This window comes from Phocoena sinus, chromosome 1 (assembly GCF_008692025.1).
Source record: "Phocoena sinus isolate mPhoSin1 chromosome 1, mPhoSin1.pri, whole genome shotgun sequence".
In the NCBI taxonomy this organism is placed as follows: Eukaryota; Metazoa; Chordata; class Mammalia; order Artiodactyla; family Phocoenidae; genus Phocoena; species Phocoena sinus.
The window spans coordinates 76,585,969-76,604,310 of record NC_045763.1 but is presented as its reverse complement, the minus strand read 5'-3'; the positions used below and the strand labels follow the sequence as shown (position 1 = coordinate 76,604,310).

Sequence of the window (18,342 nt, the reverse complement as noted above, 5' to 3'; positions counted from 1 at the left end):
CACAGAAGTCATAAAATTTTAAGTTCTAAATTAAAGATATAAATGACTATCTGGGAATCTTTGAACATGTAATTCATTGGAGTAACAAGTTTCCTAATTGGGAAGAATAAGAGAACATTTATTAAATTTTGGGTTTAGGAATATTGGGGTGTATGTATGTGTGTGTTTCAGATTATGAGTATAACATTTTATTTTCCCTTTCCATACCTCTCATTACCTAGAAATTAGTTATTGATAGAGCATGTTTATTTTAGGGGTTACTGTTGATACCTACAAGGAAGACTGTAGGTATACTCAAACATTTATATGAACACATGAATGCATAAGAGTAAGATTCTTTCTCTCTTTCTCTTTCTCTCTCTCTTTTTAATTTCCAGGCATAGATATTCTTCATCAACTAGGCCTTGGAGGCAAAGATGTAAGATATTCATCATCAGTGACTGCTGTACCATCATCATCTACACCATTACCTCAGGGGGTCCATTTAACAGAATCGGGTGTCCTTTTAACAAATGATTCTTATATTGAGTCACCTCTCGTGAAAATTTTACCAGTCAACTTAGAACAGCCATTTACAATATTAATTGGTTTACAGTCACATAGAGTAAACAATGCATTTCTCTTCAGCATTAGAAGTAAAAATAGACTGCAATTAGGAGTACAGTTATTACCTAAAAAATTAGTGGTATACCTTGGAGGAAAGCAGTCTGTGTTTTTCAACTACAGTGTTCACGATGAGCAATGGCACACATTTGCCATTGCTGTTAGCTATCAAGTTGTCTCAATGTTTGCTGAATGTGGAAAGAAATATTTTAGCAGAGAGACTCTTTCGGAAGTTCAGACCTTTGATTCGAACAGTGTATTTACCTTGGGAAGTATAAATAATAATTCCGTCCATTTTGAAGGAAGAGTATGTCAGTTGGATATTATTCCTTCTGCAGAAGCATCTGCAAACTATTGCAGATGTGTGAAACAGCAGTGTCTCCCTGAGACGAGCCTGCTTCATACAACTATCGTACCAGCTAAGATACCAGAAAACTCTCTCTTGCCCAAAAGATTTGGTGAAAAAGTACTGTCGGAGGACACACTTACCAAAGGCAGAAGCATTCTAGATTCCAGAAATGATTCTACGGCAGTGCATAAAGAACAAGAACACCAGATATCAAGATCTCAGTTTACTTCTGTTCGTTCAGAGAATGTCTCTGCTGTGGATCTTGTGAACCGTGTGATTCAGGCCAAAGAAATGATCACTGAGCAACTTACTCAGGCAAATCTAAGCCTGTCAATGACACATCAGAGCCTCAATGAGCCAAGGAAAAATAGCAAGGAGAAATTTAGTTCTCTTCTAAACGTGTTGGACAATATCACACACCATAATGATAAAGAAACTGGTCTGTCACCATTTAAGAAGATATCTATTCTTCCACATATAAAACAAGATACAATTAAGAATGTCAAGAAAGCTATCACAGCAAATCTACACACTAATGAACTTATGGAACTGCAGCAGACTTTAAACACAACTTTATACAGAGTGACAGATGAGCCATCTGTGGATAATCACCTTGATCTAAGGAAGGAAGGTGAATTTGATCCTGATGCCACTTATCCCTTCGAAAATAGCTATGAAACTGAGCTTTATGATTATTATTATTATGAGGATCTTAATACAATGCTCGAAATGGAGAATCTAAGAGGGCCAAAAGGGGACACTGGACCTCCCGTAAGTTATTGTTTTTAAAATGTGTCTTAATGCACTAATTTACCAAACATTTTGAAAGGAATTCTCTAGGCTGAACAGTACAGAACAGATCTGTCTTAGAGATGTACCCTGGCTTACAGTGAGTACATTATGCTTGCTATAATATATCCAACCAGAATGCAACCCTGGGTCAAATATTGTACTTTTTTTTTTTTTTTTTTTTGGTTTTTATTGGAAGGCTGAAACGTTTACCTAATTCTGGTAAAGTGGTGAGTAAACTATATGCTTTTCTTGTTCAGGTGAAATTCAATCAGGAATTCAACTGCTAAATATAGATCAGCTTTCTATTTTATGAAAAAAACCCATAGGCTTAATGCATTGTCATGTTAAGAGAAGGATATGAAAGTTAAGTAGACTAAATAAAAATACTTTAAATACATTATTAAATATACTTTCAACAAAATCATACCAAAAATGAATTAAAATAGAGTGTAAAATTTTAGATAGAGATATTTTATAGTGAGTCACTGGGGAAAAACAAACCCTTACATTATAGAAATTAAAATATTTCACTTAGAATTGTAAACAGTAACATTTCATTATATCTTTCATGATATAGCCAATTTACATTTATGGATTAATAAAAGTTCCATCTGCCTCATACAAAAATAGCCAGTCAGCCCATCAGTGCATCAGTAGAAAAAAAGCCAAGTCACTTACTTAATAATGCCTAAGTAAAACTATGAGATAATAGACTGATTTTTTTTTTTAGCTCTGAAATTATTTCGTCATGTAGGTGCAATTATAGGTGGACATTTGAAAATTTTTTAATCACTTAAAATTCATTTAAAGCTATTTAAAATCACATTAGGAACATTATGTTTTTGCCGTTCATATTTTTGAATACCTTAAACAATCAACTTATATGTTTTTAGAAATTGTTTTTTAGGTTGCAAGCAGACTAAAATATATCTTAAGGTATTTCCTTTATTTGATGAAAATAAAATTTGAATCATTTGTTTAGTTCCAGAAATCATAGGATAGGAGATGACACCACTTGCTGAGCTTGTGTTTCTTTTGCAGTTATTACTCAGTGATTTGATAGGTATTGAGCAACTCTTATTAGTGTGAATGTTTAAAGGGTTTAATAAAATCTGAATAATATAGAGAAATAAACTTTTCAGCTATGACAATTATCAACATATTAGTAATAAAATTGAGCCATTAGGCAGGTCATATTAAACAAACAGTTTTGTAAGCTATTTACTTTCTTCAAAAAAAGTCAGTGATGAGTGTTAATCTCTTCTCTAAATTCAAGAATAGTTGTTTCAGCATTAGTATATTCAACAGATACTAACTTAGTCTCTGCTTGGGCAAAGCAGAAACACAAGGTATGTATAACAGAGTTACTGCTCAGAAGGAGCTTACATTGTGGTAACAGGGACACAGGAAGTACATTTATAATTATATCTCAGGGTCAAGTAAGATTAAATGTCACTGAGAGATACAAACTAAGTATATGGAGTACACATTTTCAAAGGGAAGAAAAATAGTTTTTGAGGGGATCCCTATGAAAGATCACTTAAGGCTGAATGTGTTCAGGATAGGTTCTTGTGGACAAAGTTTTCAGAACGTCAGCCTCAAAGAATGAATACGATTTTGATAGGTGAAAGGAACTGGCATATCTTTTATGTAGGAGAAACAGCAAAATAGTTATAATTTGAGTTCTTATTAATTTTTGGTTACCTATAACCAAAATAGTTATAATTTATTGAGTTTTACCATGGTAGCAGGCACTCTACCATGCCCTTTACGTTTATTATCTTAAAAGAACTTTGTAAGTTTGGTATTATTATCCTCATTTTTCAGGTTAAGAAACTGAGGCCCAGAGGAATTAGTTTACTTGTCCATAACCACATTGCTAATTAATGATAGAGCCAGGATTTTGACCCAGGTTTTCTGCCTCTAAAGCTCAAACTCTTTCATGATATTAGGCTGAATAATAGACAAATATAAGACCCAAGACAGATGTGGACAGGTTGTAGAGGTCTTGATTTTCAAACTGATAGTTCTAACTTTATCTTGGTTCTCAGTGGGGAATTCTGTAGGTTTCTAAGCAGAGGCATGAATAGGGAAGTCAATCTGGTGGCAGTGCTCAGAGCAGACAGGAAACGCCTGTTATCATCTGGATGTTACAAGACTAGGACATCTAGGATGCCAGCGGTGAAAATGCAAAGGAGAGGTAGGATTCAAGAGGTATTTTGAAGGAAGCTTTGGTAGAAACCTAGGAAATTAATTGGACCTAGGGACCAAGTAAAAAGGTAGAGGATCCAAGATGGCTTCTAAGGTTTTAAGCCTGTGGATTGAGAGAATGGTGATAGCATTACTAAAACCAATAATTAAGAGAGGAAGTTGATTTTAGGAGAAGAAATCAAGTTAAAACATCTAAGGTGCTGTTGGCAAATCAGTAAGCTGTTGGAAGAGTTGAATAAGCTGAAGTAAAAAAGAGAGGTCAAAGTAGGGGGTATAGATATGGGAGTTTTCCTGTCAATATTATATCAATAGTTGAAGCTATAGAGTCAGATAATTTTCAAGGAAAGGAGTTTGGCATAGAGTCGAGAGCCAAATCATGAACCATGTTTGTTTTGTGGTTATAGAAGAAAGAAAAAAGAAAGCAGAAATGTGACGGAGTAGTTAGAGAGATGGGAGAGAATACAGTATACTATCACAAAAGCCAAAGATGAGAGTTTTGAGAAGAAATTGATCAGCAGTGCTGAAAGCTACAGCTGAGGACTGAGAAAAAGTGGAGGAAATCCTTTGGATCTTCTGATGGGAAAGTCATTATTGAACTTTGAGAATCTGACTTCAGCATAGTGTAGAAGTCTAAAGGTAGATGTTAGAAAGCTAATGAGAGAGTGAATGGTGATGAAATGATGAACTTTGTAGAGACTGCTGCACTGCTTCTTGAAGTGGATGTTACTGTGTGAAGTCTGAGGCCTGCCTGATTTTTCCTACTTGTAGGTGACTGTTTTTCCTCTGTATGCCCATGCAGTTCTTTTGTTATCTTTGAAGTTCATTTCATCAAACCTGTTAGGTTCTGTATCAGTTTTTTCTGGTACTCTTTTGATCTGAAGATTATTTTTACTTATTATAGAAAAGTCTCTCCTTATATTCTCAGGTATTTTTCTTTTCCATTTTTCTATATTATTCTTCAGGCATACCAGTATATGTTAAATGTCCTTTGTGATGATAGTATTTATTATCTTCTCTACAGTCATGTCCATGTGATTGCATTTTTCCACTTTGTTTCATGTGAATTCAGTTAAACTACATCCATATCCCTTAATTGATTTTTTCAGTTGTAGTCAGTTTTTATTGTTTCTGACCTGGCTTTCATCTATAATTGTTTCTTTTTTGCTCTTTCAATCTTTAAGCTCTCTGGCTCACATTTTATTACCTTGGTTGTTATTTTTAATGTCTTATAACTCTTCTTTGAGATCTCATCTTGTAGAAAAATAGCATCTTGAAATTTTTTGAATCTATAGTGAACTATATGAACTTTTTCTCTGTTGCATGGAGTGATTCCTCTTCTGGTAAACAGTTTTCATCTACTTTTAATTTACGTTTCTGTCCTCACACTTTCCCCTCCCCTCAATATGCATAGGTCCCTTGCTGGTTTCCTTCTGGTTATTACTCATTTTTAAAATAAAGACAACTCTATCTGGGTCACTATTTCCTTCAGAATTGTATAGGGAGAGGCAAAGGGAAGTAGTGGTACACAACATCAAATTTAAGTTGCTATCTTCAACACCGTCTTTCCATATTTATTTTGTCCTCTATCCAGAAACATATCTCCTCTCATTTTCATGTATGTGAAGCCCTCTATATTGCTCTGAGAAGTGATATGATGATTTATACTCTTGTCTTCTACCCCCCTCTCACAACCAGAAATCTCCTGAAGTTACGAGATTTGTTGCAGATCATGAAAATGGGTTCTTCCTCTTCAGCTCTACTTTCCTTACTCCTGGTTGTTTGAACTGGGTCTTTACAGGGTCATGAATTATATGTCCTGTGGCTTTCCCATTTCCTTAAACTTTACTATTGTTATTAAAGGATTGTTGGTATGAACTTTCTGGACTGATATACTTTTAGATATCTGTAGCCTGTCCAAACTTTGACGTCTGAAGAGGTTTTTTGTTTGTTTTTTGTTTTTGATCATCTCTCAGCATCTTTCCTTACTCCAAACTGTCTCAATATTTGGAAGAGAATTTTCATATTTTTGGTTTGTGGTTTTGGTCTTTTCCTTGTTTTATCAGAGATGTTTTCTTCTTTTGGTGTTTTTTGTTGTTTTCAGTGGTTTTGAGGGAAGGAGGGTTCTCATTATGCTATCTTTTATATAAATTCTCTAGTGATCGATTTAAAATATAAATTAGATCATGTCATTTATCTGCTTAAACTCTTCAGTGACTGAAGAGTAAAGCAGTTAGAATAAACTAAAAACTCTTTATCATGACCCATGCAGTCATATATCATTTGGCCCCTGCTTTCCTCTGCAACCTCATTTTGTTCCACTTTTGCTTAATCGCACCGTTGGGTTTCTTTTATCTCCTTGATAAGACTGTAATTTTTCTTTGTTTTGTTTTATTTTACTCATGCCCTAATTCATTTTATTCCTATTTTCTGGAATTTTATTTTCTCCTCTTTCGTTACTCCTCTTCATTTTTTAGATAGAACTTAGCACTTCCTCAGAGAAGCCTTCTCTGATACCACAATATAAATTATGTACACTGTTGATCTCTCTCGGTTGCTTGTTCTTTTCTTCATATCACTAAATAAAATGTATGTTATATGTCTATTTATTAATGGGTGTTTTTTTATCTCACTGCCACCTCCAGGAGGGTTTGATGTTTACTAATGTTTATTGAGTGCGTGAATGAATGAATGAGTGAATGAATTATAGAGGGAACTTTAGATGTAGCACTTCCAAGATTAATTGACCAGATATTACTATCTCTTAGAAGGACTGAATACATTTGCCTTAGTATATATATTACCCTAGTAATAATAGTATTATAACTAACATTAATTGAATACTGCCTGTGCCCCAGACATACCTTTTAAAAAATTGCTCTATAGTTTATTGGTTAAGTACTGTATATCAGACATAGTTACAGGTATTTTATATAGTACAATATATTTAATGCTTACAATAACACTGAAAAATAAATTTTTTATCATCAGTATTATAAAGATGAGGAAACTAAGGCTTAGATAGAGTAATTGACTTGTCTAGGGTCATTCAGCAAGTAAATGATTGAAGCATGGTTTGAATCTAGATTGGATGATTGCCATACCATTGCTCTTTTAATTGAATTATACTTTCTCTTAATAACCAATAACCTGAAAGTTAAAGTGCCTTTTTTAGTACTTTATTTATCAAAAATAATTCATAAAAAATGTCATGTAAAATTACTTCTCTGGTTTCTAGAAAATGCCTATTAATAACCTGTTCTCAAAGATACAGAAATGCAAAATTGTGAAGACAAGTTAAAATTGAGTTTTATTTATTGCTTATTAAACAATTCAAATATTTCAGTCACAACATAAAATATAGTCTTTTCTCCTTAGTATCTAACATTAACTGTAATATTAACTTCTTTTTCAGTGTGAATGTAGTAGTGTTTTCTTATGTCACAAAGTAGCGTGACAGGGCAATAAACCAAACTAGATATTTTGTTTTAATTTTGCATTTAGTTTTAATTTTTAGTTCTTATTTTGGGGGACTTCAAATCATCAGCTGGTAAGTTCTGATGATAACAGCAGAACCCGAAATAATTTGAAAAGAATTTTAATTTTTTTTGAAAATAAGTGAAAGTCAGTTTTTGATGGAAGCTAGTGATATAATAATGATGCAGAATATTTGAATGGCTCAGGAGGGAGAACAGAAATATTACTCTTCTGTGGTTGAATAGGAATATTCCTTTTCTCTTAATATTAGAGAATACATGAAAGGTTTTTATTAAGGAGTAGGAGAAGGAGAAAAATTAAAAGGAAAATGGACAGTTTGAAATATAAAGAGCATTAGAAAACTGCAAAATGACTGTAGCATTAATAAAGGAGAAAGTTTCAAAGATAAAAATGTTACATAAAAATGAGGATCAGTAGACCATGCTACTTGTTAATGGTAGGGCTAATATCTTAACCTTGATATGTCTCATTTCAAAACTTGTAGTATTTTTACTGCAGTAATGAATGAATGTTTGTAAAATGGAATGTGCATATGCTCTGTAGACATCAAGAATAATGCCATGGCAGCAGAGTGCACAGTAACAATGAAATTAATGGACAGATGAATGAATGAATATGTATTAACCGTATCCCAAATGAACACTTATTCTTCTACAGTTGATTGTTAAAGCAAAAAAAGACGACATAAGGCATAATATGAGGAAACAAAGTAGTATTTCCTATTTCTTATTTGATATATTTAATAAGTGACATTTAAAGAACTCAGAATACTTTAAAAATTGACCTGTTTTTGCTTTCATATTTTGTTTTTACAAACCATTTAACTCTTATTAGTAACCTCCTGGTATGCTGCATTTTGTGTAAGGCAGATTTATTACTGAATATACTAGAAGGATCTCATTGTAACAGTTTAACACATTACACAGATCCTTGGTATAAGCCTTTTAAAAGAACATAAAATGGTTAATGCTTTAATTTTTCAAGGCAAGTCTTCTGTTGAAATGTGTTTGAAAAAACCTGTAGTTGTTGGTCTCTAAACCCTAAACTGAATTCCTCCTTCAGTAGTAAAAGTAAATTTAGGTAAAAAACTACCCACAAAACTACTAGTTATGGTCCCTGTGAAAACCAGATACAGTGGCCATAACCGTAAGTCATAGACTTCCTGCTGCCATATCTAGCCAGATTAAAGAGGACGTCTTGAGTTTCAGCTCTCACCCCTGCTGATTAGGGTGAGGGGTTTCATGTTGTTTGAAAATCATCAGCTGGTAACTAGGGATGGAAAAGGACCCCTGGACTGAGACTCTTAGCAAGACTTGTGAGAGAGGATGCATCTGTTATCATGCCTAATATCTCAGCATTTGTTTTCCAAGGGTCCTTCTGGCCCAGCAGGTATCCCAGGTCCATCAGGAAAGAGAGGTCCACGGGTAAGTAGATGGCCTCCATTTCTCACTTGCTGTTAGAACTGTAGCTGTCCAGTATGTTTTTTCCTAGTATTGTACAGTACGTACTTCCCTTGGAAATCTGCCCTGGATTGGCAAAGGTAGGAAATTAGCCCCACCTTTGCCAATTCAAGAGAAACCTGGGAATACGTGCCAGCTGTTTATTCGAGTATGAACACCCAGCCCCAAAGCATTCTCTGTGAGCACGCTCAAGAAAGATAATCAAATTTGTAGATCAGTGACTGTTTGAGTGCTATTTGTAACATTATTCTTAGTTATAAAGTGATCTCATCTGCAGTTGATAGTCCAAGGTGGGGTTCATTTACTTTGGGAAATGAAAAAGAGTGGGCGGCCTTAAAATAGTACATTCCTGGATTATATAATGGAAAATATTGGAGCTATAAAGTAAAAAAGTAATTGTCCTGAGGAAAAAAAGCTGCCTTAAGGATAAGCAGTAGTTTCTCACATTACACAGGTCCAACAAAAGATTTATTGCTGTGTTAGAATTAGTTTCTTTCCAACCTCAAAAGAATGGACTTCTACTAGCAGAAATTCTTCAAAGAGCTAGAAAAAGAATTGTGATTGTGTGTTATAAAGACAAATGCAAATGCCATAAATGATCCACTTTCTTTACTGATTTTTATTTATCATATAAACAATATAATGAAAAATCACCCTAAAATGTTACTTTAAATGGTCCTATTCACATCAAGATCTTGTCCATATGAGGCTGAAGATGATTACTCACTCCGTTGTAGCTGTTTGACATTTCTTTCTTTATACTTGATGACCTACCACATTCCTCCCAGAGTGTCTTCTAAACTTGCCCCCTCTCTTCCAGCCAGCAGACCATTTCTGTCCTCCTACTTTTCTGTCAGGAGGTCCTGGATCCTACTTCCCTGAGGGACTGAGTTCACCTTTACACTAATTGCATTCCCTCTCCACCATTAAGGCTGTTCTTCTCCCACAGCATGACCTTTTTCTCTCCTTAGATTCTATCTTATTTGGCAACAACCAGCAAGTCATCTTTTTTAAAAATCCCAAACTTTCATTGATGCTAATTTTTCCTAAAGTTATTGTCCTTGCTCACTCTTGCACTACTGAGCTTTGTGAAATAACCCTTTATACCCATTGCACCCACATCTACATCAAAAACTCATTTGTTAATCCTTATAAATTTTTCCATCTGCTTTATTGAAATTTGTTTTTGAAGACTACATGAATGAGATGTCATGAAATCTAATTTTTGCCCTTAGTTTTCATCTTGCTAGATATACCTTCAGTGTTTGCATTGCCAGCACCCCTCTCCTTTCTGAAACATAATGCTCTATTAGTTCAGAAGTGAAAAGACAGATAAATAGATAATTAATAACTATTTATGTGTCAAGATGGAGGTGTAGCTGAAGAGCGCAGGGGTGTGGTACTAAGCCCAAATGAGTATAGGAGGCCTGGAAACGTGGAAGACCTTCTGGAGATGAATCTTAGTCTTCTACTTGCTGGTTGTGTGAACCTAAGTTTCCCCATTTATAAATGGGAGTAAATAACCACCTTGCAGGATTGTTATAAGGATTAGTAATTAAGAAGTAAAGCATTAGCACAGTTACTTGCACAATAGTAGGTATTTAGTAAATAGAAGCAGTTATTGAATTCAAATTGACAAATATTCCTTTTTCTTTTTTGGCCTCCCTTGTGTGGCTTTTGGGATCTTTATTCCCTGACCAGAGATTGAACCCAGGATATGGCAGTGAAAGCACCTAGTCCTAACCACTGAACCACCAGGGAACTCTCCAAATTGACAAATATTCATTGAGAGGTTGCTATGTGCTAAGTACTACACTGGTAATATTAAAAACAGACTCTTGGGCTTCCCTGGTGGCACAGTGGTTGAGAGTCCGTCTGCCGATGCAGGGGACATGGGTTCGTGCCCTGGTCTGCGAAGATCCCACATGCCACGGAGCGGCTGGGCCCGTGATCCATGGCTGCTGAGCCTGCGAAAAACAGACTCTTTTCAAAGAATTTATAATTCTGAAACTAAACATATGTCATAAGGAAGTTAAAATAGCAATAAAATATTTAAATGACAGAAATATCCCAAGGCAATATACAACTAATTGCAAATAAATTTTACATGCCCCAGTTTCTGTGGAAATGAGTAAGAAAGAGAAATCCCTTCATGCTGGTGTAGCCAGGATTTTAAAAGTGAGGTGGTATCTCAGTTGATGCTTGAACGTGATTTGGGCAGGTGTAGGGGGGCAAGGTTAAATGAGGTAAGTCTTTAAGGTACGCATGATAGCATAAACAAAAACCCAAGTGCAGAAAGGGTTACCATATGTTGAGAGGAGAGTAACTAAACAATTGCACTTTGTTATTTTTAGGCTTCTTACTCTGCACAACTTTTAGAAGTAGCACTAAGCAATGTGGCTGGAGATAGGGGTGGTAAATAAGGGACGTAAACACCTCAAGGACAGTGTTTTGAAGCAAAAACAGAAACCACAGTTCTGCTCTATAATTAGTCTTCTCCAAGACTGAAATATCCAAGATCTCAGAAGAGATAAAGAACTTTGTAAAATAATATATCCATTTTAATGAATTACATAATATTTATTTGAATGTTATAATAACCACTGTCTGTTATTTGTATCTAGATCTGTGCTAAGAATGATCTTTTTTTTTTTTTTTTTTTTTTTTCCCCCACTATTTGCAGGGCATACCAGGGCCACATGGAAATCCTGGGTTACCTGGATTACCAGGTCCAAAGGTGAGTGATTATTAGTGAGTATCGTAAAGAAGATCTTTAACTTTTAAAAGCCAACCTTGGGATATCGAGGATCTCTGTCATTTCCAGAGCATGATTCTTCAGCAAGATGGTCTTAGCCTGGCAGAGAGCCAGGCTCCTCTGAGAGCCCGCCACACTTGGATTTATATATAGCTAGTGGTAAAGGCAAGCACAGCCCTGCTTTGGTATTCCAAAGTCTTTATTGTCAAAATATGATGGCAATATATGGAAACCCCTGAAATATACAGATTGTGATTTGAGTAATTTACCTTAAATCAAGGCTATTTTAATGTATAGATAAGTACTGAGGAAATAAAATATCATTTATTTCCCTGTTCCACACTTACCTAATATTTTTACCTGAAAAAGATCTGTGAGGATAATGCTTATAGGATACTCATATTTTTATGAGAACAGCTAACCTGAAAGCCTGTATATATATATATATATATATATATACATGAGCATACATTGTTGTGTAGTGGTAGCATGGTAGATAATAGTGTGATAGATAGTAGTATGAGTATAGTAAAAATGGATGGAAGAATATATACCAGGCTGGTTACCTTGAGAGCAGATATGGAATTGGAAAGATAATTAAATTTATATATATGCATTAAGCATTAGGGTTTTGGTTTCCAGTAACATCATGAATATTTTAGGGTCATTAATAACCACTCTGCTTATTAATTATCTCACTCAAAAGTAACCATATAGATGTTACCATATAGATATAGGTTAAGATAGGATAGAGCTTAAGAACACAGGTTTTGGAGTCTTAACTGATTGGGGTTCAGGTTTTAGCCCTCTTGATTTGTATGATAGAAGAAAATTACTTGCTTAGCGGCTTTAAGCTTCGCTTTCTTCTTCTCCAAAATAGGAAAAATCATAGTATGTCCTCAGAGGGCTGGAGTGAAGGCTAAATAAATTGTGAGTAAAGCCCTTAACAGTGTTAACATGTCATAAGTAGTATCATTATTATTAATACGTAATAATGATAACAGATATTTTAAATCTAAATTTTCCAAAGTTTCTCATCACTGTCAGCAATTTTTTGAGTTTAATAAAGTATCTCAGAGAGAAAAAAGACTTAACTAAAGTCTGGATGTGTAACAGTGAGAAAAATGACAAATGCCTTCTAAAGAAATTAGAAGTTTGTTCTTAAATTTGTGATTCCCTAGCCTTCACGCTTTTTGGGGGACTTTCAGGATATTTAGTGAAAGGCTAATGTAGTTGTAAAGACCCAGCTCGTGTTTTTCCACAGAGCTGAAGTTCTAGGGGGCTTGCCGTCCTGCTAACACCCTGATCTCCACAACAAGAAGGAAGACAGAATGGGGGAGGGGGGGTTCCACATGGTTTGTGTTGTCCTCCCCCTTCCGCTACCTTAGCCAGTAGCAAACAGATACTTGAAACAAAAAAGATAGAGAATAGGGTGAGGAGAGATGAAGGTAGAGATAGTGGAAAGCCTTTGATTTAATTGACTTCTTAAAAATGTGTGTACTTATTCAGGAGAAAATGATGAACTTTGTAACAAAAAATTTTCATTGTCCAAAGATTAAAAACAGGATATTTTTTCAGTGTTGACTGGTATGAATATGTGTCTTTGGTAAAATGAACTAGCAGAGATGAAATCTTAATCTCAAGATTTCTCTTTAATATTATATTTAGTAGTGTGAGTATAATTTTGACTATAACTATTTACCAATAACATATTTTTATGAACCCATATATTAGGGATTTTAAAACCTCCACTTTTAATTTGCAAGCAACTAACTGAACCTCTTGGGAACTTAGTTGTATAGACCTGAATATTAGCCTTTAATTCATATTTAATTTGATAATTTGATAACCATGTTCAAAATAGCCAAGACTGACTATGATTTGTTTTAACTGCACATATTTGTGGAGGACGTTAGATTGTGACAGGTGTTAAAAATCACCACTGTGTCTTAAATGAATCAAGTAAAGCTTGTAGCATGTGGTTTGTGAAACCAATTTTCCTAGATATTTAATATGCACTTTAAAGTAATCAGGATTAATAGAACATTCAAGGCTTATACTTTATAATCCTCTTATAGTATTTATTCAAGACAGTGCAATAAAAATGCAAATTTCATTCTCTCAACAATAAATTTTGACATGTAATCACAGGATTTATTTTTCTTCAGAGAACAAACATCCCTTTTAGATTAAGGGATTTTAGAGTATAAAGACATTTTCAGCATTTTTCTCTTTTCAGTTATTGTTTAGCAAGAATAACATAGAATTATTGGCCTCTAAGGAAATTGTATAAAGATTCATCTTGTCGCTTGGACAAGAAATGATCTGTCCATTTCAAAAGGGGTTACCTGAACCTATGAAAAGACCAAATTAAGGCAATTGCAAGTTTAGAAAGGTTTAACTGAAATGGAAAATACGATGCATTATGGAACCTTTATACAGTCATATTTGGATTAATGTGCTTTATAAAAATTGTTAGAACTGATACCAGGGTTCTTGGCCTTCCCTAATCAATAGAAATTGCTAGTTCCTTATATGGGGTGAGGGTAGGGGTGTGTCCAAGGGTCGGGCCAGAGGGGTGGCTTAGGTGTTTTGCCCACCCCTTTGGTTGTGTTGAGTTCAGGGGACATGAGCAGTACCTGGAGTTTGCTCCCAGCTCTTCAAAAGTGGCAGTTGGGGTTTTTTTTGGTCTTTTTGTATCTTTTATCCATAATTTGTCCCAACTGCACATGCACACAGTTATTTTTAGTCCCTGATAGTGTCTTTGTGTTTTGTTGCTTGAGGAGAGGTTTGTCCAGGTGCAGGCATTGCAGCACTGCGGCAAAGAGTCCCAGGTCCCAGCCTGTCTCAGAACCAAAAGATATACCTTATATAAGTTAATGGCATGAAGCACGTAAAGCACCTGGTAGAATACTTGTGTGTAGTTGACACTTAAGAAAACATTATTGCCCTTTTCTGGAGGAGCTACTTATAAGGTAACTAGGCTATTTAGCAATGAAACTTTTACTGAAAGTATCACATTTATTATTTGTTAAGTAAAAAAAAAAAAAGTCTTGTGGCTTTTATGAATGAAAATACCTTAATATAGTAAAGAAATATGTTCTATTTATAAGACTATTTAAAAGTTTATAAGAATAAAGCTTATTTTGCTAACATACTCTTGATTGATGCAAAAATTAATTTATTTTCTGTTATACTTTTACAATTAAGTTAGTATTTATCATAAAGGACAAAAAGTGTAAACTGATCTTTGGTAGTTCTCAGCTGTGTTCGAGCAAAATGAGTTTTCACACATCTGTTCGTCTTCCTTAGTAGATTCTGAGTTACTTGAATGCAGTGGCCAGATCTTACTCATCTTTGCCTTTGTGTCTAGCCCAGTGCCCAGCATGTGTTGGGCACTCAATAAATGTTAAACTGAAACAATAAGCAGACTTAACATTAGAAACAAGGCACTGGCATCATAAGGGAATGAGAACTAGCAGTTATTAAGCATATAATTATTTTATGTATGCCATCTCATTCAGTTCCACTTCAGTTAAGAGTACTGTTCAGAGCAGGCTTTATTACCTTCTACTTTCCACAGAAGAAAACATATTCAGAGAGGTAAGTACTTAACCAAGGTAACACAGCTGTAACTGGCATCAGAATTAGATCTGTTTTACTCTTTCCCTTACACCAATTTGTCTCTACTAACATAGTAAGGAGTTCATTTATGAAACAGCATCTTAAAGAGGAAGGGTTTGGGTAGGGTAATAACCTAATGTAATTAAAGACTTTCTGAATTCATTTAGTAATAGTAACAAAATATGTCCATTCCAAGGTTCCAGCTTATCCTTTGGATACTGATAATAACATATAAAGTCCATAAAGAGTGAAACTGAACTCTAGCCTCTCAGAACTGTGTTGTTAAATTGTTAAATAGTAGAAGAATAAAATGCCACACAAAAATTTAGTGGGTAATATAGCATTTTTTCAGCATTATTAAGACTAATTGATTTAAAACAAAGACTATTGAGTTCTTTAGCTGAAATCATTAGCTGAAATCAGTAGACTAAGGGTAGAAATATTGTCTTCATAAAAAAAACAACAACACAAGGAAGTGAATTCTGTTTCTCTATTTGCTAGAAAGAATGACTTTTTTCTTGCCACCAAATGCCTTCTGGGTCCACAGTTCATCATATTTACTTATTTAATATGAACTTTATTCGCAGGGTACTGGACATTTTTTATTACTATTAGTTAACACATGATCAATTATGCAGTAGATCTTTGGACATGAGTCCAAATGCAGAATCTAGATCTTTGGCCTACCCTAGCCTACACTTATAATTCTAGTCCAGGCAAACTATTTGCGTCCAGATAGTTCGTTTCCCAAAAGTGCTTCTTAAAGGCAGCTTAAAACCTTCCCATGGACATTCATAGCTTATATTACTTTAGTCAGGTTCAATAGCTCCATCAAATTTAATCCAGTTAAATGAAAACATCTAACCTTAATAAGCTGCAATAACAATGTCCCATTAGTAATATTAAATGAGATGTTATCAATAATGTTAAATATTGAATTTCCAAGGAATATATCTTTGTGCTGTTTTATTCCTGGTTTTGACCCTCTGCTACCGTGTCTCCATCATTATTTCTCTAAACTGAAAGTCCCATTTTCCTTGTGTGTGAATTAAATAAATGTGTTGAGTATAGATGCTGACCCATTCTAAGAATTTTTTACTGAGTCAGATTGCTATGAAAAATTTTCAGTCCAACATTCTGAAAATGTAAAGTATGATAAAATGGTGAAGACTGAGGTGCTCCTATTAGTCTACGCAGTGTAGGGACCTTTTTGTAAAGGGCCAGACAAATATGACAAATATATTAAAATTTTTTCCTTCTAGCTATCAAAATCTGTTGGATTCATGTTAGAAGGATTCAGGAGCCAATTTAAAAAGGCTTCCACTAGCCAAAGATTGGTATAATTTGAGCATCATTAAGGATAATAACTGTAGTGGATTGAATCATAACAAATATCTCTAAATCCATGAGTTATAATGTAGTTAAAAACAGACAAACCCTCATTGGTCACCTTTAGAGGATGCTGGGGAATTACATCTATGAGATTGTCAAATTCTCTGACACCAATTGAATATTCAACAATTCAGTTCTGACACTACCCCGATTTAGTGTCAGACTCCACAGATTTAAGGGCTCAGTCCCACAAGACTCGCCACACTTGAGATGCCAGCAACAGATGTGTTGCCCAGGCTACTCACACTTCTGCCTGGCTGACTTACATGTTCAGGGATTCCCATAATCTCTTCCTCTCTCCCAGGTTTGATTTTTTGCTAGAACAGCTCACAGAACTCGGGAAAACACTTTGATTAGGTTTACCAATTTATTATTAAAAAAATACAACTCAAGTAGCTAAATGGTAGAGATGCATAGGGCAAAATGTGGAGGGTGGGAACCTGGAGCTTCCATGCCCTCCCCAGGTGTGTCATCTTCCCAGCACATCAGTGTGTTCACCTACTGGAAGCTCTTGGAATGTCTTTGTTCAAGAGGTTTTTTTTGTTTGTTTGTTTTTACATCTTTATTGGAGTATAATTTCTTTACAATGGTGTGTTAGATTCTGCTTTATAACAAAGTGAATCAGTTATACATACACATATGTTCCCATATCTCTTCCCTCGTGCATCTCCCTCCCTCCCACCCTCCCCATCCCACCCCTCTAGGTGGTCACAAAGCACCCAGCTGATCTCCCTGTGCTATGCGGCTGCCTCCCACTAGCTATCTATTTTACATTCGGTAGTGTATACATGTCCATGCCACTCTCTCACCCCATCACAGCTCACCCCTCCCCCTCCCCATATCCTCAAGTCCATTCTCTAGTAGGTCTGTGTCTAGGTTCTTCATGACCTTTTTTTTTTCTTAGATTCCATATATATGTGTTAGCATATGGTATTAGGTTTTCTCTTTCTGACTTACTTCACTCTGTATGACAGACTCTAGGTCCAACCACCTCACTACAAATAACTAAATTTTGTTTCTTTTTATGGCTGAGTAATATTCCATTGTATATATGTGCTACATCTGCTTTATCCATTCATCCGATGATGGACACTTAGGTTGTTTCCGTCTCCTGGCTATTGTAAATAGAGCTGCAATGAACATTTTGGTACATGACTCTTTTTGAATTATGGTTTTCTCAGGGTATATGCCCAGTAGTGGGATTGCTGGGTCATATGGTAGTTCTCTTTGTAGTTTTTTAAGGAACCTCCGTACTGTTCTCCATAGTGGCTGTATCAATTCACATTCCCACCAGCAGCGCAAAAGTGTTCCCTTTTCTCCACACCCTCTCCAGCATTTATTGTTTCTAGATTTTTTGATGATGGCTATTCTGACTGGTGTGAGATGATATCTCATTGCAGTTTTGATTTGCATTTCTCTAATGATTAATGATGTTGAGCATTCTTTCATGTGTTTGTTGGCAATCTGTATATCTTCTTTGGAGAAATGTCCACCCCCTCCTCTCCCTGGAGGTGGGGGAGGGAATGGGGCTAAATTCCTATGCTCCAATCACTTGTTAGCCTTTCCAGTGACTCATCCCCATCCTGAAGCTCTCTAGCTCCCTCTCTCCAGTCACCTCATTAGCATAAGCTCAGATGTTGTCGAAAAGGGCTTGTTATGAA

The 18,342-nt window shown here is 35.2% G+C and overlaps 1 protein-coding gene across 1 annotated transcript in view; it reads left to right on the top strand.

The window, feature by feature from the left end:
* Positions 1-241: 241 nt before the first annotated feature.
* Positions 242-18,342, top strand: part of COL24A1 (collagen type XXIV alpha 1 chain) — a 368,814-nt gene continuing 350,713 nt past the window's right edge. The window contains exons 1-4 of the mRNA XM_032642687.1: positions 242-284; positions 378-1,723; positions 8,821-8,874; positions 11,594-11,647. Coding sequence (XP_032498578.1) covers positions 242-284; positions 378-1,723; positions 8,821-8,874; positions 11,594-11,647 — 1,497 coding nt within the window. The remainder of the gene's footprint in view (positions 285-377; positions 1,724-8,820; positions 8,875-11,593; positions 11,648-18,342) is intronic.